General features: G+C 44.8%; 1 protein-coding gene across 2 annotated transcripts in view; it reads left to right on the top strand.

Moving 5' to 3' along the window:
- Nucleotides 1–26348, top strand: part of BICD2 (BICD cargo adaptor 2) — a 92411-nt gene that overhangs the window by 41783 nt on the left and 24280 nt on the right. For both annotated transcript variants that reach the window (XM_083156185.1, XM_083156184.1), the window contains exon 2: nucleotides 14384–14596. In XM_083156185.1, the coding sequence (XP_083012311.1) occupies nucleotides 14384–14596 (213 nt within the window). The remainder of the gene's footprint in view (nucleotides 1–14383; nucleotides 14597–26348) is intronic.

The raw sequence follows: 26348 nt of genomic DNA, 5'->3' as shown, positions 1-26348 counted from the left end.
CCCGGTGACTCCCGCGATTCGCGGCCCCACCCTGTGACACCCCCCCCTCCTGCGATTCGCGGCACCCCGCGATCCCCCTCCCACGATTCGCGCCGGCCCCCCTCCCACGGTTCACGGTGCCCCCCACGACCCCTCTACCGCGATTTCCCACCCCTGACCCCACCTCCTGTCATTGCGGCAACCACCCACCCCCGTGACCCACCCTCCCGCGATTCACTGCAACCCCCCGCGCCCCCCCCCCCTCCCACAATTCGCGGCACCCACACCCCCCCCCACGACCCCCCCTCCCGCAATTCACGGCATCCACCCACGACCCCTCCTCCCGTGATTAGCGGACACCCCTCACCCCCCCCACCCCCGCGCGCGATTCACGGCAACCCCAGGATTAAATGGCACATGCAAAACACTGGCACGGCTATGGTCGACAATGAAAAAGGTTGACATGAGTTTTTGAAGATTTATTTTTCTTTTTTGGAATGTTTTCATATTCATTCTCATGTGTCGACATGGACACTGATGAAGTGCCACACTTATGTCAACATTTACATGTGTTGAACTTTCTGTGTTGATTTTTTCTTGTAGCAATTTTTTTCCAGTGACAACTATGAACTATGTGCACGTCAACCTACACATCATCAACCAATTCTTTGTATAATATATAACACCTGTTCTGTTTTACTGTAGGTGTTTTAAGTCAGACCTTTTACTGCTACTATTACTGTTTATGTAAATGCATTCTGAATGACAGCAACATCCTACCATCCTTCTACAAGAATATATAACCAACTAGGTGATTCATCGCACCCCGTGCCCCCCCCTTCACGGACCCCCCGCGCACCCCCCTCCCACGATTCGCAACCCCCCTTGCGCAATTCACGCCCCCTCCCACGCTTTGCGGACCCTCTGCCGCGATTCGCCGACACCTGCGCCCCCCCCTCCCTTGATTCACGGCACCCCCGCGCCCCTCCCGCAATTCACGGCACCCCTAAGCCCCTCTTTAGTCCCCCATATACTCACACACCCCTATCACTACCCAGCTTCCTGCTCTCCTGAACCGTAACTTCCACCACTGGGGAGTCGCTGACGCTGTGTTGCCCACATGCCCCTATCATGCCTCATAGCCCAGCCTCCTGCTCTCATGCACCCGAATTCCCACCCAGTAGGAGGAGACACTGACTAAGGGCCACCATCCTGTACTGCCACGCTGGACCCTCACCCACTGGCAGAAGCTGCACAGTATCTCCCACCCTCCTCTTTAGTCCCCCTTATGCCCACACACCCCTATCACTACCCAGCCTCCTGTTTTCCTGTGTCGTGACCTCCGCCAGTGGGGAGCCGCTGACTCAGAAACACCCTACTATACTATTGCACACACACACCTAAACAACATGCACACACAGCCCCCCCGCACCCACAAATGTCACTGTACCATCCACACTATCAATGTACATCTTACTCTGTAACTGCTTTTTAATTAAACAAAACAATACACACTCCCTTCCAAATCATATGCTCTCTATTTAACACATTTCACCTATAACTCAAGTTGCAATACAGGCCATCTTTCATACAATTCTAACCATCTTTCTCATATGCAAATGTTCACAAATTAAGGGGGCGCAGCCCCTTACGACGGTGTGAAGAGCGCCCGTAGGGCGCGATGAATCACCTAGTATATATATATATATATATGGTCCAGAAGGTGGCCGGCACTCCATGCAGCAGAAAGAAGGTAGATCGGGTGCCCTCCCAGGAGAGGGGGATGAGACCCACTCCAATATATAGTGACAGACAGACGGGTGGCACTCCAGAAAAAATAACAATACTCAAACGGTCAGGTGATCCAACGTTTCAAATGTTATTACAACATTTTTCATCAGGGTGTCCCTGATGAAAAATGTTGTAATAACATTTGAAACGTTGGATCACCTGACCGTTTGAGTATTGTTATTTTTTCTGGAGTGCCACCCGTCTGTCAATATAAATATATATATATATATATATATATATATATATATATATATATATATATATATATATATATATATATATTTGCACCTTCTTGAAATCTATGGAACCAAAAATCGAATACAGAACAAATATGTTTGGTATAGCATTAGATTGACTTTAGCATGTTGTGTTTTATATTTTATTTAAATGTTATTACATTATTTGCTGCAGTTCATTGTTAGCTGGTACCGTTAGATGCATGTGTGTATTTGGGGATAGTGGAGGGTATTTTAGAATGGGGGGGATGGAGGGGTCTGTCTGTCCTCACTGCAGTAGCCTGCATTGTAATCTGAGCCCTGCATTGACAAAAGCCTCACAAGTGCCTGTTGGATGCAGCCCGAGCCTCCAGTGGGTCTGCCGGGAAAGGACAATTGGCATCCGATTTCTGCACGGTGCACCAGAGAAAAGGGCAGTGTGCCCTTCATTAAGCATCCCCTGACATTTGCTACTGTCTGCGTATTGTTTGGCCTCAACTGAAGGATATTAATCCACACTGGGGAGTTTACATTATAGATAGAATTCAATTAATTGGATTTGCTTTGTACCGGATCGGGTTTGTGCTTTTGGCGTAATGCTGGCCAGCCAGGGGTCATTCAGGGAGATAAGACCTTGATTGAATTCGATCAGACAGAATGCGATATTTATATGACTGTAATTACTGTTGTGCGTGTGAGGTCCCATGTGCTGATTATAAAGGAGGAACGGGAAGGGGCAAACTGCAGTTCTGTCCTGTGGTGCCCGGCCCTTTATACCAATCAGTCTAATTCCATCTCGCATTTGTGATTGGCCAAATAATTTTTCTATTTATAAATAAGTTGGGGGGGGGGGGGTTACTTGTTTGTAGCATACACAACATTTTTTAAATTAACGGCGTCATTGAGTAAAGCTGTTTCAGCCAATGACACGCAAGATGATGATTTCCCTGGTACGCTTGGTTCTCTCTCTCATTTCGCCTTGCTTGGGTATCCTCATACACCTAGGGGGAAGGTTACTAAAGCTTTTAAAAAGGAAAAGTGTTGATGTTGCCCATAGCAACCAATCTAATTTTAGCTATCGTTTCTCTATTGCATCCTAGAAAATGATATACAGAATTTGTTTGGTTGCTAGGGGCAACATCCCCCACTTTTCACGTTTTAGTAGCTGTCCCTTTATACTGTTTTCCATCGAAATCTAAGGTCACACACCTGGGATTTTGATGGATCCCCTGCTGATTTTCCCTCGATTCCACTACCCTGTTTTTCCAGGGTTTATCCCCCTTTCCACTGAAAAGGGAATCCCAGGACAGCAGGGAAGGGCGAGGGGGGCTCTGCAATCGCAAAATCCCGGGTCGGTGCGCATTCACCTGCAAAAACCCAGGATTTTTAAGTGAGATTTAACATATTGGGCTAAACTAATAGCCTGTGCATTGCCGGAGGTTAGGTTTGCCTTGTAAATGATTACGCGAGTCTGCCCCTATTTAAAAAGCGGCAAAGTCCCGCACTTCCGGCAACCCGCAGCCTTATTAAAAGCCTCCATCTTTTCCTTAAAATTTGCATTGTCTGTGCAGGAAGTACATCTGGGTTCCTCTGCAGAGAGGGAATATGTGACTGTACCTTTTGTGTCCTGTATTTAGTAACATGCTATTTTTCTTAATATAATTAAGCGTTCTTTGGGTAGACAGATAAAGCAGCAACAGATGTGTATTACAACGAATTGCTGCACAGTCTTCTGAATTAACTGCAAAACATCTGTCAGGGAGATCTGATATTTGGCCACAAATCATGATCTCTCCAGAGACATATGGGGGCCTGATTCTGAGGCAGATGCATGCCGATGTTCTCTGTACTGTGCACGTGCCGTGATTTGGTTGTGGTGGTGACTGACAATAGTGAGCATTTATTGGAGGTAACTGGGGGGTGCGAGTTGGTTTAAGGGCTCATGTAGTGCTGTAAGATTGTGTACAGCACATTTAAAAGCTCTGTGAAGCCTGTTACTTTATTATGCAGAGCTTATGTGTGATCAAGTTCGTCACATTGTGGCTTGCAAAATTTAATTGTTACCTGTAAATGAGACCAGTTTAATAATAATGGATTTATCAGGGTTCAATTCATAGCACTTGGAGACAGATAAAATGGAGAGAGAGCTAAAGAACTGACCAATCAGCCCTTAACTGTCATTTTTAAAACACTGCCTATAACATGGTAGTTGCCAATTGGCTGGTACTTTGTCTTTACAAGGCTTACTAAATAGTCCCATTGGACACACAAATGGTGGTTACACACAGACCCAAACTGTGTGTCCTTATTGCACTTTCTTAATAGAAACGCTAGCTATGTTCTGTTAGTCTGAGGGGGTATTCATATTTGCTGATAATTCCGACAGTCAGAAATATCAGCACACATTTATTCAATATGGCTGTTTCTGACTGCATTGAAGGCATCCAGATTCGACCGTTTAATCCGCATTCGCGAAAACAGCTGCTGATTTGTCACTTCCATTAATTTTTTTTCGACAAATGCACGGACATTTCTGATAGTTGGAAAATGGAAATCCAACTGTCGGAAATGGACGATATTGCGACTGTTGGAAACAAGTTGAATGCCCCCTAAATCTGTATTGTGGGTATTAGATAGGTAAGTGAACAGGGACTACTGGTGTCTAGAATTCCCCACCACCTGTGAGCCAGGTTGTTGATACCCTTTTCACATCGCAAATGCCAGATCGCACCCGGTTTTGGACATGGGATTTGGAGACGCTTCAGTACTAACAGCAACCCAGCAATAAGCTGAAGCTGACGCTGTCTCCAAGTAATCCCTCCTCCTTATTGTGAACGGGACCCAGGTTGCTTGACGCAGGTTAGCTTTTCACACTGCGAACGGGGGTTTTGTCTTCCCAGTCTATGCTAAGGCAAGAGGACCAATGCCAATCTTCCTTGATGGTGTGACACAGGGCTTCAGCAGGACAGTTAGTAAGTAAGTAAAACCCCTTTTACACCAAAAATCCCAGATCCGACCCGGCATTTGGAAGAAGGATCCGTGATTTACACGGTTTACACTGCTGTGCCCACCCGCAGTGTAGACGGAGGCGGCGCTTGGAGATGACATCATCTCCAAGCGCCGGGGCCACTGATCGCCGTGCTGGAGGCAGCCCAGCACCAAGGTAAGCCAAGATTACCTAGTCCTCTGCCTGAGCTTTGCCTCCCGAAGGGGTACTGTTGAGTGTCCCATGGTTCACTGTTCCCCAGCCTTGCTGAAAGAGAACATGGGATTTGCGGCCCCTGTTCTCTTACCGACCAAATACTTTTCTCTGGTGCACGCTGACTGGGGAAAACTGCGTTACCTTCCTTGCACTCAGTTGTACTGTGTTTTTGTTCTTGACTGTTTTATTATTCTAACAGTTTAACAGTTTTGTTTGTTTTATTGTTTCATGGTGTTCGTGCTACCCCATTTTGTTTAAAAAGGATTGGAATTCTGGGGTTTCAGCGCGGACAAGCTTACTTTTTAAAGCCACAGTTTTTTATGTATTTAATTTAGATTTATTTGCTGTTCATTCGCTTTTCTTTTTGGCATTTGCTAAAATAAACTTTAATTGTTTATAATTTTCACATATACATAAAAAACAAAAACACAAGCATACATATAGGGGTACAGTATTCAAGGTCAAATAAGTATAAACAATAACGATATGTCAATATAAAATATATTGCAAATAGATGTATCTGCCTAATACGTATAATTTGTAGTGGATGGAAAAAGTCCAGCTGTAATGTAAGAAAATGGGTTGATGTGAAGGCCGGGAACCCAGACTAGCCAAGGTGCCAAACACTCACATCAGAATCAGGGGTCCTAAGGATGTAGGTAAAATGTAAGGGACCTAATGAAGTAGTCAAAAGAAGGAAAAAATAGAGGTACATAGATCAACATAGAAAGAAGGAAAAGGTAAAAGGGAAAGGGATAGAGGAAGAAAAAGAAATAGGGAAAGGGAGGAGGCCGAGTACGGGTGTAAAATAATTAAAATTGAAAAAAAGGAGCGAGGGGAAAACAGCTACATTTTAAATTTAAAATAGGCAAATTAATTAAATCAAAATGTCTGAAAAACAGGACAGTATGGATCTATGAGGGACAGAGGCATTAAATGAAAACCAGGCACTCCATATGCATAAAAATTGGTGGGAGGTGTCATGAAGGTAGGCCGATATTTTCTCCATGGCCACCACACACCAAATTTAATTCAATAGCTGTTGAAGTGGTGGAGGATCCAGACATTTCCAGTGATTGGCCATTAAACATCTCAGCTTGTCTGAGGATTTATCAAGGCCGTCTATGGAACAGCCAAGGAAAAAAGACCATAGCGATTTGGTGATCTGTACTAGAAGAACCTGGGATAGCAACTTGGGTACATCGTTCCAAAACCTGGCAATCTTGGGGCATGTCCACCAAATATGGATAAACTTCACCACATCTTCTCCAACAACGATCTGAGGCCGAGCTATACATTTTACGTAGGTGGGTCGGGACTAAGTACCACCTACAGTAAATGTTGTAGGCGTTTTCTTTCATTGCCAAGGAGATAGAGGCTTTAAAGACCCTCAGCTGGTGGGTCTCCTTTTAAAGCTACATCCCAGCATGCCTTGCAATAGTTTTAGCATTCTCTAATAGCAAAACTGTGGCAAGGCATGATGGGACTTGTAGTTTTACAACAGCTGGACTGCCACAGTGTGCTTGGTTTAATGGAAGCATAGCTTTGCCTAGTTCCAGGTATATTATATAAGTAGGGTATTAAAGGCTGGAGCTAGTTCTCTGTGGTGATGATGACTGGTGTCCAATCTTGGGTATGAATAAGAGCGGACACCTCCACATAGGGCCGATGATACACATTAGTGCTGTGCACGCAGCACACGAGTCATTCCGGCTGACTTGCATGAACACTGCGTCACCCCCACACAGTCTACAGTAGTTCTATGGAAATTGGTATCATTCCCTGTATAAGGGAAGTGCCAAATACAATGTAACCAACCTCTGCAGTACAAATGGCACTCTGCAGATCTGGTGTGTTTAGCTCTATCTGGCCTTAGCCCCAGTTAATCATGTTTTTGCTCTTGAGATAACATCAATAAAACGACCTTGGGTAGGAAAGTGGCTGGCTGTGAGAAGAAGCGTCTATTGTGTATATAATAACAGTCTGTGCTAATGTATAGTTCTCATTCCCTCACTATCAGTGTGGTTTGTTCATAGTGTACACAGCTCACACTGCCCTGTGATTATCAGGAACTGAAAGTTGCCATGATGACTGTGCGTCAGCTGTCCGCGACCCGTCACCCAGAGGCTGCTGTGAATGCTGAATTACCGGCTGACCCATTTTCTCTGCCTCAGCAGGTCGCACAGCAGCCGGCAGGCAGATAGCTGCACCAGATCTGGTGTAGCCTGCAGTACACATTGGGTGTGTAATCATGTAATGACTGGGAATCACAGGGATGGGCTCCCCTTACGGCTGCACACTGGGTGTGTCATCGGATAATGTTTGGGAATCACTGGGTTGGTCCCCCATAATCTTTTTTTTTTTTTTTTTCTTTTTTTTCTTCTGTGTCTACAAAAGATCAATTAAATTCTTATGGAAGCTTTAGAAGGGTTAAAATCTTGTGAGCCATTGAAATGATATGCACGGTCATATTCTATTAATACATCTCTAATGTAGCACTCGCATATTATGCAGCATTTTGCAGAGAACATTTTAGCCATTCACATCAGTGCCCTAGCCCCAGGAACTTACAGTCTATAATACTTCATGCAGACACATATGGATTAATCATTCTTTTTTTTTTTATTGTTGGGGCTCTTGGTTATGTATGGAGGGGATACAGTAATTAACAAGATAGTTTGGGTTTGTAATGTGTGCATGGTAAATTTTACGTAAAAAAAACAGACTATGCCACAATGTAAGTGGTACAAATGTAATTGTCATTTGTACGCATTGAAAACTGCACAAATACTGGACAGTTTAAAACTGGGTACTATACAATTATCAGAACCTATCAGCCAATAATTGTGTAGTCTGTATGCAGGAGCGCTAGCCAATAACTAGCATCTGATCGGAATCTGAGAGATTGATCCCATTGGCTACATCTGAAGACCGTATCAAACTATTCTGTGTGAGGTTTACAGTTAAATTTGTATTTTGTAAGTTCTAGATCTTAACCATAAGGCAACAGATACATGAATATTAACAGTAAGTTAAGGGCCCTACATACGCAGAGATTTGTGCCAGAGATTCATAACAGGAGAGTCAGCATGGGAGATTTCCCTCTCTCCGATAATGGGCCCACACACAGATAGATTTGTATCAGAGATTCATAATGGGAGAATTCAAATCTGTCACAGAAAGTGCCGTCAGAAGGCATTACCAGACCAGTCATCATTAAAAGGGTGACCACAAACAAAGTGGTGTCACATTAAAGTGATCAGCCACGTTTCTACGTCAGAGCAGGCATGCATACAGTATTAACCATTAACACTGAATCCCTCATGGACAAGCAGCAACGCAAACCCCCCCCTGAAAGTCTGATCATGATTGCCCACAAATCTTTCTGAACCTGGGGGGTTAAAGAGTGCTTCATGCAGAAATATGACACTTTGATACAGGCCGCAAGAAAAAGCATGTACAGGACAGGATGACGTAAAAGATTTTACCACCACTCACTACTGATTGCTGCCAATCAGCCCTCCCATTTCATTTATACCAAGTCACTGGAACGCTGGGTGGACTCTCACTCCCGCAAGTTCTTTCACACACTCCTGCCTTCCCGCCTGAGATACTCTGCTCGGCAGCAGACAGGATGTTCCCACTGGTCTGAGCGGCGGGCGAAGCCGGCAAACAGCTTCCTGCTGCCGCTGTGGGACTGCAGTGAGAGCCGGGCGGCCAGGGTTTCCGGGTAATGGACGGCTGAGGTGGCTGGGCGGCTTCAGTGATCATTCAAAAGGCCACCACACTGTAGAAATGTGCAGCGCCTTCTGAGCGACCACTATTAATTTACAAGCAGGGCTGTCATAGATCGGGCTCAGAAAGCGGCTGAATATCGCTGTGTGTGTAGGGCCCATAAGTCATCTTCTCAGTTATGAGATCTGAAAACAATGTGTGAAGGCTCTTTAATAAAGATTTCCATCTATTGATAAATTTCCTCTTTTATACTTTGCCATTGCCCCTATACAGTGCTTCCAATCTGCCTGAAATACTTCATAGCTAACTGCGCCTAGAAATCTCCTTTTGTTCAGAAAGATGCCCTTTATTGTAGGTCACTTAATTGCTTCATGTCTGATTGATAAGAGATGCTAATTGTTGTCGGACAGATTGCTGGAAACATGTTGACTAGGAAAGTCCCAGAACTGTATTATCCCAGAATACAGCCAGATAATCTGTTTAGCGCTTTTTGCTGTAGGCATCCTAAAATAATTGTGCTCCAGAGTCTGCAATCTAATTTCAGATTCCCGACTTGGGGGAATTGGGCAGAATGCTGGAGGATTGTGTTCACCTGCAGGCATTGTAGAATTTATTCTGTCTGACTGTTCGCTCACTCGTCTATGGGAGAATAAAATCAGATTTATTGTGCTGCTAAATGTGCGCAGTTCTACTGGTGGGAGCCCTCATTTCATATAGCTGGAGGTACATGCATAATTAGGGAACTGATGGGATGGCTCCAAATGAAATGGCTTTATGTAACTTGGAAAAGTTGAAACTTGAGCAGAGTATTATATTTACTTTATGCTAAAGTTTCTGTAGGTTCTAGAACTTGGTGCAAGTTTAAAGGGGTGTACACACGGAGCAAATTTGTGCTATTTTCTAAGCAATCTGACTAGATTGCTTAGAAAGTAAGCACAGATCTCTCTCTGTGTGTGCTCTGAGAGATTAAATATCTCTTGCTAACTAAGTCAGTGCATGCAGTCAAAATCTAGTCAGATTGCTAAGCAAAATTGCTTAGCACAGATCTCTACTTGTGTATGCCCCTTAAGTGAAAAGTGAAAGTTTTTCCCCCATCATCATTATCCATACACGCTGGGCAAAAATGCCCAGTGTGTATGCACCTTAAGATTTCATGACAAGTGATGCTACAGGTTTTTTACGAGATCACTACGGCATTTAAAGAAACTCTCCGTAAAAAGACACATTCAACCTGATCACCGATTGTGACTTAACCCTTTCTGTACCAACATTGCGGTGAAAGATCCGCAAAATATCTGCTAAAAATGCCAGCATCGCTCACCGCAACCTGTTTTTTTTTTTTTCGGCGCAATATTTAAATAAACTTCAATGAATTGACATCAGATCATTTGCTGACAATATCTATAGTGATTCATGTTCCTCGTCTACAGCCCTGGCATTTTTAGGGGCTATATTGCACATCTCTCACAGCAACATTGGCACTCAAACGGTTAAATTTGCGTTCGGAACTTATTAACATAACCCCTTGGTCTTGAAAACTTGGTCTCTCATTTCTTTACCCGATGGTTTAAGGCATTTATATCATTATGTTTATATCTTAGTGTCCCATCTGTACCATTGATAGATAAAGAGACATCTTGTATGATTTGAAGGAAAAATTCTACATTAAGCCAATTTGTGTCATTAAAGTCACGATTCATTTGTGGCGTTTCCTAGCCTACAACTGTGTTTCCCAAACTCTGTCCTTGAGGAACCATAAAAATCCATGTTTTAAGGATATCCATGCTTGTACACATACGATATAACCAAACTGACTAAAGTACTCATTTAATCGCACATGCTTCAGCATTGATAGCCTTAAAGACTGTACTGTTACGATGCTTTGTGGACTATGTTTTGGAATCACTAACCATCACTAACAATGAACTTTATAGTGAAATGCGTTAGTCTAAAACAAAAATGACAGCAATTCACAAGTACAGTGTGTGGCCTTAATAAATACCAGCATTTCTATATGGTTAGTGTAAATAAATCACTTTACATGATTCATTATTAACGTTTCTCAGTGTAAATTCTCTACCACCCGAGCACTAACACACCATGGTTCTGGACTGTAAGTGGAAATGGTGGGAATGCAAATACTCTACAAAGACTGCTCTAGCACTGTGATGCAGACATAGGAGAGTGATCAACAGCCAACCAATCAGCTCCTGCCTGGCATTTTTCAAACACAGTCTGTAACATGGCAGGTAGGAGCTGATTGGCTGGCTGTTTATCACTCTCCATTTTATCACTTTTGAAGCTTAGTGCATCTGGCCCATAATCCCCACTCAACCACTGTTCAGCTTTGCAACAAATCCAGAATTTGGGCCACTGCGAGCGATCCTGAATCGGCCCCACAGTTAGGGTTTTAGTTTTGTTTGTTTATGTAAGGATTTCACATTCTGCCATATTGGAACCATTAAGCCGAGGCCTCCTGAGTCTATCACGCTCCTATAAGCTACACATGAAAAATCTTTTTATTTATGTATTTATTTTAGTAGAATGACAAAGCCACCTTCTGATTGGCATCGCTAAGCATTTACTCCCAGGTCAGATATAAGGCGCATCTATATGTAATACGCTGTAGACGAGGCTAGCTGTAATCATGTCAGGAAGAGATGAGGGACAGTGATACATCTTTACATGTATGCAGACATAAGGTATTAGGAGCCGTTTTAAGCTGCTTTGTAAATAAGAAACTGATTTGTAGGGACCCTGCGCAGATGGGGTATTATACTCCTTGTCTGAAATGTGATGGTTTTTAATTTCCCCGGGGCTGTCCCAGTGAAATGTGTCTCAGTGGGATCTGTGGATTTTTTTTCTTATCTCATTTTCGCTGATTTTCCTTATCTGAAATCAAATGGAATCTAATTATAGAAGCTAAAGTCTCCACTATTAGATGTCAGCAAAGGAGAGTCCGTCTCAGTCCCACAGTATATACAATCATCACCCTGTTGTTATTACATGTGTGATATCACAGCACTCATCGTGTCTCCAGGGTGTAAGATGTTGTAATTCCGGCTTCCGAGTGTTGACTTTGACTACAGTCTCCAGATAGAAATGTGGTTTTCTCTGTAGATATTTATGATACAAAAGGCTACACGTTTTTGTTCTGGGCATTCAGCAGTGGTGGCAAAATACAAATTTTTGTATGTATTGTATACATGTATTATTTTATTTATTTATTAACCGTAATTTATATAGCGCACACATATTCCGCATTCACATCAGTCCCTGCCCCAGTGGAGCTTACACTCTATATTCCCACAGCCACATACATTAATTCTAGGGTTAGTTTTGTTGAGAGCCAATTAACCTACCAGTATATTTTTGGATTGTGGGAGGAAACCAGAGTGCCTGGAGGAAACCCACGAAAGTACGGGGAGAATATACAAACTCTGCACAGTTATGGCCATGGTGGGAATCAAACCCATGACCTCAGTGCTGTGAGGCAGTAATGCTAACTATTACACCATCTTTTCTGTATATATATATATATATATATATATATATATATATAGAGAGCACTTACCCCCTTCCTTTGCAGGCGAGGATGGAACCGGCACACGAGTTTTAGTGAAGAAAAAAAGTGAAGTTTATTGTACAAGCATAATTTTGCACAAACAGTCAGCTGTAACCTAACAGCCGTTTCAACCACTTCCTAGTGGTTTTCGTCAGGAAGTGGTTGAAACGGCTGTTAGGTTACAGCTGACTGTTTGTGCAAAATTATGCTTGTACAATAAACTTCACTTTTTTTCTTCACTAAAACTCGTGTGCCGGTTCCATCCTCGCCTGCAAAGGAAGGGGGTAAGTGCTCTCTATTATTGTATTAAGTTCCTGGCACCGAAGAGCTACCTTATTGAGTGCCATCCTGCTAAACAACTCCTATATATATATATATATATATATATATATATATATATATATATATATATATATATATATATATATATATATATACACAAGTACGGCGGCACCCGGAGGCTGACAAAAGACGATTTCGATGTTTATTACATCGTCATCATATATATATATATATATATATATATATATATATATATATATTATAAACAGTTGGAGCGCAGCTGATGCTTGCATGGGCTGGCGATTCTATCGGCAGCCCCTGCTAGCCGTTGAAAGGGGACGCCCGAGATGCTCGCATGCCCTGTTCCGGCAATGCTCCCTGCCACCGTCTGCCGCCTCCCCGGTCCCCATCGTCGCCCCAAACCCCCCCCCCCCTAACCCTGCCTGTCTCTCTGAAGCGGAAAAGCATGCGCGTCTCAGTCTGATGGAGTCCCTCTCCACCAATGCTCACCAGCGCTGACAATGAAAGAGATGGGCTCTCTCTCTCTCATACAGTATATATATATATATATATATATATATATATATATATATATATATATATATACTGTATGTCATGCATACACTGTATATTATTTATCAATGCCGTTTTGCTTCCTCAGCTGATGTAAAATGAATGCAACCATCTCACATGCTAAACCAGAATTGATGAGAAAGAATGCAGCCTTTTAAATAACTATTCCTCACTTACAGAACCTCCCAGTTGCAAGTAAATTGATTGGCTGAGTTATCATCAATCCTGGTTCAAGCTACAAAATGGCTGTAACTGCTGAATGCTTACAGTAGGTTCATTATATATCCACATGTCCCAGAGCCAATCAAAATATTGTGTTTTTAGTATCTTTGTCCCCAGTGTCTGTGATGTTATTGTTTTTCAGTGTTCAATGTTTTTCAAGTATTGTGAAAAGGATATTAATGTATGTAGTATACAGAAAAATGTTCTTGTTAAACCAATGTGTAGAGAAATGGCATTCTACACAGAGCCAGGTGCATCCTGGGGCAATACGGTGCACTCACCACTGCTTCCCCTACCTCACATTAAGCCCTACCCAATCACAGTCATTTGTCCCCCACCTCTACCCCATTTCTTTCCATGTGTGGTGGTAGGCGCATAGCAAGGGTGCAACATAATGACAAAGGCACAGAATGAGGGACATGTCTCTTATTCGGTGGTTTACGCACCCACTAAACCATGCTGCCCAAGGCAGCTGTCTGTCGTCCCTAAAATGTCAGGACCCGGCACCACGCTAAAACAGCCTAGCGGGAACATTATATAGGACCCTTAAATGTGAAATTATTGTGATTTAAGTATTTTCAGTTTACAGCTAAGAATAGGGCATACTTATGTGAGCTGTTCTAAGCTCCATTTTTAATGCTGCTTTTGTTTGCTCTCTCAGGAAGTGTCCACATATAATGAACTAGGAGAATTTAGCAGTAAATTAGCCCCGGGCTAGGCCATTGATGAGGGAGAGAATTTGCGCCTCTTGTTTAGCTCTATAAGTGAGTAATTGAATATGTCAGAGGCTGTGTAACATGTGTTATCTCGCTCCTGCAGGCATTTGGGCAAGCACATAGTAACCATAAGAAGGTGGCGGCTGATGGCGAAAGTCGAGAGGAAACGCTCATACAGGAATCTGCAACCAAGGAAGAATATTACATGAAAAAGGTCCTAGAGCTGCAAACGGAGCTCAAGCAATCAAGAAACGTGGTTGCCAACACACTGTCTGAGAACGAGCGCCTCAATTCTGTGGCACAAGAACTGCGAGAGGTATGAGGCCGGCATTACGTTTATGAGTGATTTGTGGCATTTATAGCACTTTGCTGTTGGTAACATTATTATATTCTAGTATAGTGGAAACCAATGTGTGAACTAAGCCAGCTTCATCCTGCAAAATGTCTGCCTCCACCATGTGAGGGGAAAAAGGACGGCTTTAAGAGGTTAATTCAATTAGACGTGAGGAGAGTCAGCTGCTGTTTCTACCGAAAGGGAAATATTGGCAACTCACCGTCACCGTGTGGCACCATCTTGCCCTGAATCTATGGATTTTTTTATACACCAATGTATGGGGCTGCAAACACAATTGCCGAGTATTGTACTGTAACCAAGATTACACAGATAAAATGTCCAGTTAATGTGCCCCATACATCAGCAATCACAATTTATGGATTTCCAGATACAGGGATTTTTTGGCCAGATAAATGGATTTTACAATCTATCTGACTTTGCCCACACATTACAGATTTATTTCAGTGATCGGCAGATTTTTCCATCTAAAGATTGCATCTTCATATCTGGAAATTGCCCAATCGATTGTCATTTCAGCTGTTCATAATGTAAATAGATGAAGAAGACGAATTGGGAATGCCCACACATATAAAAAAGATCCGCAGATAATACCAGATTATTAAACATGTTTAAAAACCTGATTAAGCAATCGATTGGCGATTTTGATTGGGATTGCCAAAAGGGGGAGCCCACACATCTAAAATTAATTGTGGCAATCATCTCCATATCTGAAAATTGTCACAATTAATTGCTGATGTATGGGGCCCTTAAGTCGTTCACAGATGACTGTAGTAAACGTGCTGTACGTGAAACTACCAGCTCCTAATCTATGCTGATACAGTCAAGGAATGACTGGATTGGGGAGGAATATTACTTGTGATTATAATCAGGCCCTATGATTCATTTCTTGTGAAAAACGGCCAGGGCTTATGGTTTAACTTAGTAATAAGTTCCTTAGTGATATCACTGGTTCCCTGGGAACTGATAGAGCTCATTCTTGTAAATGTGGCTGCCGACCGTATATATGTAGGTGTTTCTTGGACCTGAACATAGATTACTTCCAATAAATATATAGCGATCTGGTCTCTCAAACACACACATCCCTCTAATATGAGACATTACATCAGGCATGGCCAAATTGTGGCCTTCCAGCTGTTGTGAAACTACACATCCCAGCATGCCTTGCCATAGTTTTAGCATTCCCTAATATCAAAATCGTGGCAAGGCATGATGGGACTTGTAGTTTCACAACAGCTGCAGGGCTATAGTTTGTCCATGCCTGCATTACATACAGATGGGTCTTTTCCCATCTTGGCAGGGGATGGCGCTGGCGTCGCCAGCCGCCATCCCCCGCCAGCGCCATGGCGATCGTGAGAAGGGGACGCGCGCGCACGAGAGGCGCGCGCGTCCCCTTCCGACGGCGCTTCCATACGTTTCCCCGGGTCCCCGCCGGCTTGCCAGCGGTAACCCGGGGTCCCCGCCGACTGCCCGCACCCCCCTAACCCTGTCCGTCTCCCTGAGGCGGAGACGGACAGGGTTTCCGTCGCGCTAGCGACGGAGACGCGCGTGCGCGTGAGACGCACACGCGTCTCAGTCTCCTCGCTGGCGTGGCTGCTGGCGGGTCGCCAGCGCAGACGCCATGGCGACCCGCCAGCAAGGATGGGACAAGACCCATCTGTAGATTACACAGATTCTGTGGCTGATTAAATCCAAGTGAAATGCAGGCAACAGTCAGACAGCTGTCATTTGACAAAGTAATCTTAAAATATAGTGTATTTTCCATTTAATAAATGATGACCATTTCAAATGATATTCTAGTTTTTAGCAAACGTTTGTCCATGCACTAGATCATATTTTGTAGTAGGTTATTGGGTACTCTTTACCTAGAAGGGCGCCAGCGATTGAAATCGCGGGCGTCGGGGGTAAAATCGCGGTCATCGCGGGTAAATCGCGGGTACATAAAAATCTGCTGCCCGCGATGACCGCGATTTTCCCATAGGGAACAATGTTAAAAAGGCTGATTGACCGCGATTTTCATGTAAAATGCCTCAATGCCCGCGATTTTGCCATAGGAATCAATGTTAAATGGGCTACAGAGCCCAAATAGGCACAATTAACCCTTAAATGTCCCCCCAAATTTTTAACGCCACCCCACGATCCACGCCAACCCGAAGCATGGCGAGCGCAGCGAGCCCGCGAGGGGCGGCGGTACGCGTCCTCCGACCTTTTCATGCCCTACTATCCACGTCGGCGTGGAGTTGAGAATAGAATAGTGTGGCGAGCGCAGCGAGCCACCGAGCCCGAAGCGTGGCGAGCGCAGCGAGCCCCGCGAGGGGACGCGGATACCTTCACAGGTAAACGCGTCCCTTCGCGGACTTCACAGGTGTCCGCGTGGCCACGGACACCTGTGAAGCCCACGAGGGGACGCGTATAACTGTGAAGGTATCCGCGTCCCCTCGCGGGGCTCGCTGCGCTCGCCACGCTTCGGGCTCGGTGGCTCGCTGCGCTCGCCACACTATTCTATTCTCAACTCCACGCCGACGTGGATAGTAGGGCATGAAAAGGTCGGAGGACGCGTACCGCCGCCCCTCGCGGGCTCGCTGTGCTCGCTACGCTTCGGGTTGGCGTGGATCGTGGGGAGGCGTTAAAAATTTGGGGGGACATTTAAGGGTTAATTGTGCCTATTTGGGCTCTGTAGCCCATTTAACATTGATTCCTATGGCCAAATCGGGTCCATTGAGGCATTTAACAGTAAAATCGCGTCGGTCGGGCCATTTAACATTGATTCCTATGGGAAATCGGGTGCATCGCGTCGCGGGCATCGCGGGTACATTTATGGCCGGACGCGACCGACGCGATTTCCATGTTTAACATGGGTTTCAATGGGAAATCGCGGGCATCGCGTCGGTCGCGTCGCGGCCAGACATAAATGTACCCGCGATCACCACGACGGGCGCCCTTCTAGGTAAAGAGTCCTGGTTATTGAAAGTGCCTGTGTTGTACAAATCCTGGCGGAACGTCTGCTGTCTGGCCGTCACTGACCACACGGCACTCTGCAAACACGGTACTCAGAAGTGATAGGAAGGTGACTTTACTTAATAAACTGGAAATGCAAACACAGCTTGACATGAATTACAGAGCAGCTCAATTAAAGGCAAGCTCAGACTGTTTACTTACTGAAAGTTCCAGCCAAGTCCACTATTGCTTTTTATTGCTCTAGGAACCCTCACACTCTTCCAAACTCTGGTGGTTCACTTATTAAAAAGGGGGCACCGCCAAGCGAGCACCCCAGCAACCATGTGCCCAGTATGAAATAACTTTGGCTATGAGAGATGATAACATTAAGGCCACAAACTTAAAGATTTTGGATTTATCAGTGATTGACATAATGGCTACGATCTGTTTTTAAACTTGCTGTATATGGAGAGAGCATAGGGCCCTATTTCACCCGACTCCGGTGGATCGGGCCGTGAAATCAAGCCAAATTGCATGTGTATGACATGCGCGGTCCCGTGTGCATTGGACCAGGAGATCATACAGATGTAGCTGGCCACATTTTTTTTTGCAGGGGCTGGTGATTCTGTCGCCAGCGGCCGGCTGCCGCCAGGTAGCCCCGTGGCAATAGAGCCTGCCGCCGCCTCCCCAGCCACCGGTCCCCCTCGTCGACCCGACCCCTCCCTCCCCGAACTGGGCAGCATCTCCCTGAACTGGGCAGCATCTCCCTGAAGCGGAGATAGGCAGGGAGACGCTGCCCAGCCGCCGTGATACTGGGACGCGCTCTCGCCAGTGAAAGGGATTTGGCGGGCGCCGGGAACAGATGGAGCTGGCTCCATCTGTACCTGCTGCCATCACCAGCACATCGGGGTGCTTTTAAGCACCCGCGCTGTATCGCATCCAATGCGGGGGAGCTTTGAGAGCCGGGTAAATTTTAAAAACAAAAACCCATAAAAATAGGCAGCTGCTGATTGGCTGAGAGCTCTTCCATCTGGCTCCCAGTCCTTCCATCTGCAGCTCCCCGAAATTTACATGTGATAAATCGCATGTGATAAATAGCACATCGAGTGCCTAATCGTGTGTGAGCCCTACCGGGGAGCTACAAAGGAAATCCGGTCCAACAAGTCGGCCTAATGTATTGGGGGCCTTAAGATGTCATTTTGACAGGCTTTCAACTAGTGAGGTCATTCCTACTTCTGTGCGGGAAGCTTATATCAGTGGTCACTTGAAACTTTTTTTCATGTTGTTTTTTTTGTCATGAGCTGCACTATGCGGTCTCATATAAACAAACATAGGAGCAATAAAGCTCACAGATTACTCCAATAAATATGCAAATGACACTACAAGTGAATAGTGCGCAGTAAAACTCTTACTGAGTCTCTTTCCAAGGGCAAATACACAATTTTGACAGAAGGTTTAACCTTCAACTTTCTCATACTCAAATACTAAGTACAGTACATAGCGCAAGCATTATATATACCTCCTGCTCTGTAGAGATTAACTCTTACTCACTTTTATATACCAGCATTCCTAGTGGGTGGTGGATTCAGTTCTGTACAATGAGCCAGTGGTCATCCCCACAATGTCCTACTGCTATACTTACTATCATGGCATACACGTAGTCAGCTCATATGTATGGGCTGTGAGGGAAATTGGATAAGATACTGGTCACAGAGAGCCTTCACCCAAACACTCGGGCATCACACAGAATTAAGAATCAATTGATTCTGATTTACTCGCAGTAAGGTGAGTTCTGCCCCATCTCGATGTCTTGGTCTATTATGCGCATGTGCGCGTCCCCTTTGCGAGTAGCTTCGGCGAGTTGCACAGTCGCCGAGCCCTTCGCAAGCATCGGGGCAGATGGCGGCGGGGATGTGGAATGCCCAACGTTTTATGGGCATTACCGTGAAAACGCTGGGTTTTTCCATGGGTACGTGTGCAGGCTGTTAGGGCGGGCGACTGACATCAAAGGACATTACCCGCCGAACGGACTTCGTCCCAGCGCTTGCGAATAAGTCAGTTTCCGCCGAGTTCTATTTGCGAAGGCAGGAGAAACCATTCAAATTATTTCTCCTGCAGGGGAGGCATGGGAGGGGATGTGTTTTCGTTACACGTCCCCTCGCATGTTAACGAGGGGAATCGGCGGGTGAGCATTTGAGCGGGCGGCGTCTCAGGCGCTCAGTAAGCTGCGATCTCTGCAGCTTACCGAGCCAACCCGAATCCCCTTCCTTATTTAATAAGTAGTTACTGCAGCGGCACATGTGCGTGAAACAGCAGATCGGCTGAAGCCTTTGTGTGGTTTCAGCCAGCATCAAACACGGCTCCTGGGTGGTCTTAAGGTGTTTTGCGAAGTACAGCATATAAAATGTTAACAATATGAAACCTTTATAAAATAGTCCCTGGCTTGGGAAGGTTTTAAAGGGAGGAATGTGCCTGAACTGAACACATTGCTCCTTTTAAGGTTTCCTCACCAGTGAATTTCGATTGGTTTTCTTCATACTGAAGTATGGACGTCTGTAATTATCGCCATTTGTACAGCATATAAAGTTCTGTCCTGATAATATGAGTGCAACAATGGCTCACAGCTTGATGCGTTCTGTCTGAAAAGCTACAAAAAGACCACAGATGTTGTTCCAGCTTTTTCCCCCCTGTCTATTGCCCCTCTAAATGTTGCTATGAAAATTTCCTTTCACACTTTTTTAAAAAACATTTTTTAAATGTCAGATAATTGGGATGGTTTGTGTGATTCCCCTCCCTTCCCCTGAATGCTCATTTAACACTTGTAATGTGACTGATATTCTTTCATTGTAGTTTAGGATAATTGCCCTAATTGTCTTGGAGGCTGATTATAATGGTGATTTTCTCTGCATTCAGCGGCACATAGACTGTGTCTCTTTCATGCAGATAAAGAAATTAGAAAACGAAGCTTCATCCTCCTCTGCTCTCACATCAGATGGTTCCATCCAACCAGTATGTAGCATTTCACAATGGCTTGAATACATTCTCTTCCCAACTGCTTTCATTTTTATTATTAAAGGGGTTTAACTAAACTCTAAATGCAAATTAATACTTTGTAAAAAAAAAATAAAAAAAAAACCTGCAGGCCAACATAGAAGCAGGGACCGAATACAAAGCCAGAGAAATGACTGGTTTAACCATATTTAGTAGGTGTCTTTTTGTATGGTCATATTTAGCATGTGCCTTTTTGCAGTATATTTACACTCATATAAACCGGTCATGTTCTGACCATCCCTGCCATGCCCAATACCTGCCTGCACCTCATGTCTCCGGTCTGTCTCCCCCTCCCTCTAGACTGTAATCTCCTTGGAGCAGGGCCCTCTTCCCTCCTGTTCTCACAGCACTCTTTTTCTCTCACACATCAATCAGGGGGAGGGTAAGTATACTTGCCTGCTTTTTGTCAGCATCCCGGCATAGGTATTCTGACCACTTTCATTCTCACTCCTGGTCATCCATATGTACAGTGTGCCAGTACTGCAGTAGTGCCAGGGATTATGTAGTACTAGTTATCAGCCCTGGAAAATAACAGAACAGTAATGGAGGGGACAATTTCACAAACAAAAGCAGCTATATGCAACTGCATACATGCGAAAAAAACGTGAGCCACCGTGCCCGCAGCGTGCCCGCAAGGGGCTTAGTTGCGCTCACCATGCTGTCTGAGTCCGGACAGTCGGGATCCCGACGTCGGGCTAATGACTGTCAGGATCCTTACTGCCGGACCCCTGTACCACACCCACAAAAACTTGATATGTTGGCAACATTGTGTAGATTGGAGAATGTTGATATACTGTAGATGTTATTTAAAATGTGTCTGCAATATAACTGTAAATGTGGTGCTTTACTATGATGTTTAAGGTTAAGCCCCATACACACGGTGAGATTTTGGCTAATGGGCAGTTTTGACTAAGCAATTCTGACTAGATACACTGGAGATTTCGACTACGTGATTTTGTTTAAGTTAGTAAGTTTAATTTATATAGCACACTTTCTCCAACAGGACTCATGATAGTCTATGATCTAGTCAAAATTGCCTTGCCTGCACAGTCACTCTATGCTAAGCAATCTATGCTAGACAATATTGACTAAGCAGGAGAAAAATCAGGAGATTTTGCTAACCTTCTATGACAGTGGTTCTCTACCTCGGTCCTTAGGACCCCCAACAGTGCACGTCTTCCAGGTCTCCACACAGAATCACAGGTGAAATAATTAGCTCCACCTGTGATATTTTAAAATGTGTCTGTGAATTATGAGTGCACCTGCCATGTGACCTGGAAACCGTGCATTGTTGGGGGGTCCTATGGACCGAGGTTGAGAACCACTGTTCTAGGAGATTTTCACTATCTAGTCAAAATCTCCTGTCTAAATCTCAGTGTGTACACCCCTTAACTGTGCCAGTAACTATAGGGGTCAATCCAATTAGGTGCGAGTTAGCGCGGCAACAGCCACACTTTCTGGCCAAAACTGCTTGCATCACATAGGGCTGTAAACTCTTTTAAGCAAATTGTATGGACTCTCATGGTGAGAGTTGAGGTGAGACCTGTCCCCTTAAAAAAGTACGGTAATCAGGATAGTATCTCTTTTTGTCTTGTATCTCTTTCCGTGGTACATTAATCAGAGCTTTTTTTTTCTTCTTTCCTTCCTTCTTTTTGCTCACATGACCGCATTGGAATCTGGCTGCTGAGTGCATGCACATGATGTCATAGTGTAAACCTAGAACTTGTGTCAGAAATAACTCTCCAGGGTGTGAGTCACCGCTCACACTGCCCTTCACTTCCTATAAACTGGAGGATAAACAAAGATTACAGTCGTTATTAGCAACATGGTTTGAGTTGAGCTAAGGCATGTCCCCTTAAAACAGCGATGGGGAACCTTCGGCCTTCAGCTGTTCTTGAAGTGCACATGCCTCGCTACAGTTCTGCTATTTGGCAATCCTAAAACTGTTGCAGGGCATGTTGGGATGTGTAGTTCAACAACAGCTGGAGGGCCATACTGTAGGTTCCCCTTCCGTGCCTTCAAAACCCATTTTCGTCACGCCATCCGACCCTCCTCTTATTCTGTGTAAGGCCTTCTATCTCATTGAGAAGGAAATTACAGTTTTTGTCGGGTTTGCTGCTTTACCTACGAACATGTAGCGTTACACGTGCCTATATCCTATAGCTTTCCTCGGGGAGAGTCACCTAAATTGGTATTGGTTAGAGGGTCGACACCTATTAGGTCAGAATCGGCTTTATTGGCCAGGTATACTTGCACATACTAGGAATTCGATTTGGATTGCTGTGCAACAGCCGGGTAGGTACAGTTAATCAGTGACATATATACGTAACACATACAGGTATACTCCAGATGTACCCTGGGGATTATAGATGCACTATCCACATTAGTGGATGGTAGGGTATGAAATACCATCTGTAGGCTCAATAAAAAAAAAACGAAAAAACTCATGTCGACCTAAAGCTTGTGTCGACTGTCCAACCCCGTCGGCCTTAGCTCTGTTGACCTATTTCATAGGTCGACCCAAGGTATCGACCTAGCAACCGCCTAAATCATGTGTGCGGGACAGGGTGTACTGTGATTGTGCCATCGCACCCCTGCCTACTTTGTTTTCACTGCGTCTGCCTGTCGTCACACTGTTATTGGCGTCCGTGAGGTTTCTCGCCTTTGTCGGAGATCCTCCTGGACACTCCCAGCACTTACACAAACACATGTCATGCTTGGATTGGTTGATACTGGTGGATATGTTATTTTGTTTGTGTCATTGACACTTGAACGTGGAACGTTTATCTTATGAATGTAGAAAATGTAAAGCTACCATACATATTTCAAAAAAAGTGTAGACAGTGAAAAAAATAATAAATAAATTAAAATTATTTTAATAAGATGCTGTTGTAGGACAAATGATCATTTGTGAGACCCCTGAAATGAACACATAGTCCCCCACTATATTAAAGATTCAGGCCTGTGCTGTAAGGTAGGGGGTGAATGTATGAAGCTTGGAGAAAGAGAGAAAAATAAAGAAAATTGGGGCAGATTAATACCCCTTTTACACCGCCGAAAAATCCGGGTCAGCGGCGGGTCAGACCCGGATCCGCGGCGGTGTAAATGGGGGGTATCCGTTTCCATTTACACGGGTCCTCTACCCAGGTCCTGACCTGGGTAGAACACGGATAGGACCCGTGTAAATGTCGGTGTAAATGGTCCCGCTGCGGGTGCAGGCACCCGCAGCGGGTCCACAGCGTGCAGCGCTGGGGAAGATGTTCCCAGCTGCTGCGGGAGGAGGGGGGTCCCTGCGGCTGCTGAGGAGAGGGGGGTACCTGTCAGCCTGCTGTGCTGGGGGTACGGGGGTGCTAGGGGTACCTGTCCTGCCTGCGGTCGGATCTCAGCGGAGAAGATGATGTGCGCCGCTGCTGTATCACCCCCCCCCCCCCCCGCATCCGGCAGCCGGTCCCTGCGGCGTATGGAGTGTCAGTATCGGCGGTCCCTCCAGCGCATAGGAACTAGTACTAGTTCCCATGCGCCAGAGGGACCCCCGCCACTGACACTCCATACGCCGCACGCCGCAGGGACCGTCTGCCGGGGAGGGGGGGGGGGGGGTGGTACAGCAACGGCGCACATCATCTTCTCCGCTGAGATCCGACCGCAGACAGGACAGGTACCTTCAGCACCCCTTGCACCCCCCAGCACCCCGGTACCCCCAGGTACACCAAGCACAGCAGGCAGGACAGGTACCCTCCGGCACCCCCAGCACCTTAAAAAAAAAAAAAAAAAAAACACTTAACCTGGGTCAGCCCTGATATATATATATATATATATATATATATATATATATATATATATATATATATATATATATATATTATATTTCTATATATTATATATTTCTATATATATTTCTATATATATATATATATATATATATTTTTTTTTTTTCTATAAATATATATATAAAATATTATTTAAGGCAGGGCTGACCCAGGTTCAGTGTAAATGGTGCAGACCCAGGTCCGACCCAGGTCAAAGTGCTGTGTAAATGGGGTATAAAGCAGGGTCAGACCCTGGATACTCCAGCATTCAAAGACCAGGGTCCGACCAGGGTTTTTGGTGTAAAAGGGGTATAAGCCTTGCTAAGAGATAAACTGGAGATAAAGTAGAGACAAAGGGCGGTATTCAATGAGCCTGATTCGCCAGGTTTTTATGGCGATTTTGTGCTGTAAGGCGAATTTTTGACTAAAACGGTGAATCACCCTATTCAATGACCAGATGGCGAATACATTTCAAGGTTTTTTTCGCCATGATTCACCGAGTAGCAATCGCTATCTTTTTTATGGTGAAGTGGAATGTGAACTTTTAAAATAAAGTGTTTTGTTTTTTACATTTGGTGTCAAAAATTCAGGAATTTTATTCTGAGGAGGGGCATGCTATTTTTATTCATGTGCTGTAAGCATGAGCCGCTCATTAGATATTCATATATTCACTGCACCCGATCATTACATATGCATGATCGGGTGTAGTGAATATACCCGGTCGCCTGCTGGCACCCCCGGGGGGCAGCCTGTGCTGCCTGGCTCCCAGGGAGCCCACCTCCCCCCCACAAACGTTCTGGGGCAGGCAGGGAGACTTCCATCTCCCTGCCTGCCTCCGTCCTTTGGAGTTAAAATTCGCCGGTCAGGGGCAGCGAGCCCCTGACTCGTTGAATACTGGAGCCGGGGAGGCTCCGGAACGTGGCGAATGTGCAGCGAATCCTAAACAGGATTCGCTGCACATCGCCAAAATGCTCATTGAATACTGCCCATAGTGGAAGGAGATAACGCACCAGGCAATTAGCGGTGTTTGAAATATGACCGTTAGGATGTGATTGGCCGGTGCCAATCTCCTTCAACTTTATCTGCAGTTTATCTCTTCACCAGGCTTCATACATCTGCCACATTATGTGCAAGGTGACAATGCCCCAGCCAATCAGTCCTTAACTGTCAATTTACATATTGGAGCTGATTGGCTGGTGCAATATCGCCTTGCACATAAAGATCTATATGGGGATAGATACTACTGTACTTCTCCAAGCTACATACATTTACCCCCGAGGCCCCAAGTAGAGAGGCACGAGCCACCGGCTGCCTGTTCAGTTAGAGAAATGATTGAGCATTGTTTTACAGGTACTGCAGTCATCTGCTCAATAGCTGCAGGCTTCTTATTGATTGAAAAGTAATTACTCCCTGACGGTGATTGAAGAGAGAGAGGTTGAGCTAGAGATCGAAATCGAATTTCACCTATAGTTTGAAGAGAGAGAGGTTGAGCTAGAGATCTCTAGAGATCGAAATCGAATTTCACCTATAGTTAGACTATCTGCCATGTTGGAAATCATCGGTAAAATGCTGCATTATCTGCAATTGTCAGCGCTAACTCCGTATCTGTAATCAGATTTATACTACTGCAGGAATATACTTATGGAAACTTTTCCTGTGTTTGTTTGGCCTACAGTTTTACAGTGAGCCAATAAGTTGGATTGCGTCCAAGCAAACTGAATTCTTCTGAACATTGTTTAGAATAAAATGAGTCTCTCCAGTACATGTCCTATGTAAGCAGAGGCAGCCATGCAGCCCCTTAGGAGACAACATGCAGGCATGACCAGAGAAGCTTTGTAGGAAAACACATGATTACATTGCATGTAATTCTCTTCAAGGGCCCCACTGTTATTAACCCTCCTATACATGGACACTATTTGCTG

Source organism: Crinia signifera, chromosome 8 (assembly GCF_055691185.1).
Source record: "Crinia signifera chromosome 8, ASM5569118v1, whole genome shotgun sequence".
Lineage (NCBI taxonomy): Eukaryota > Metazoa > Chordata > Amphibia > Anura > Myobatrachidae > Crinia > Crinia signifera.
The sequence above is the reverse complement of the archived record's forward strand: the minus strand, read 5'-3'. Positions and strand labels throughout refer to the sequence as shown.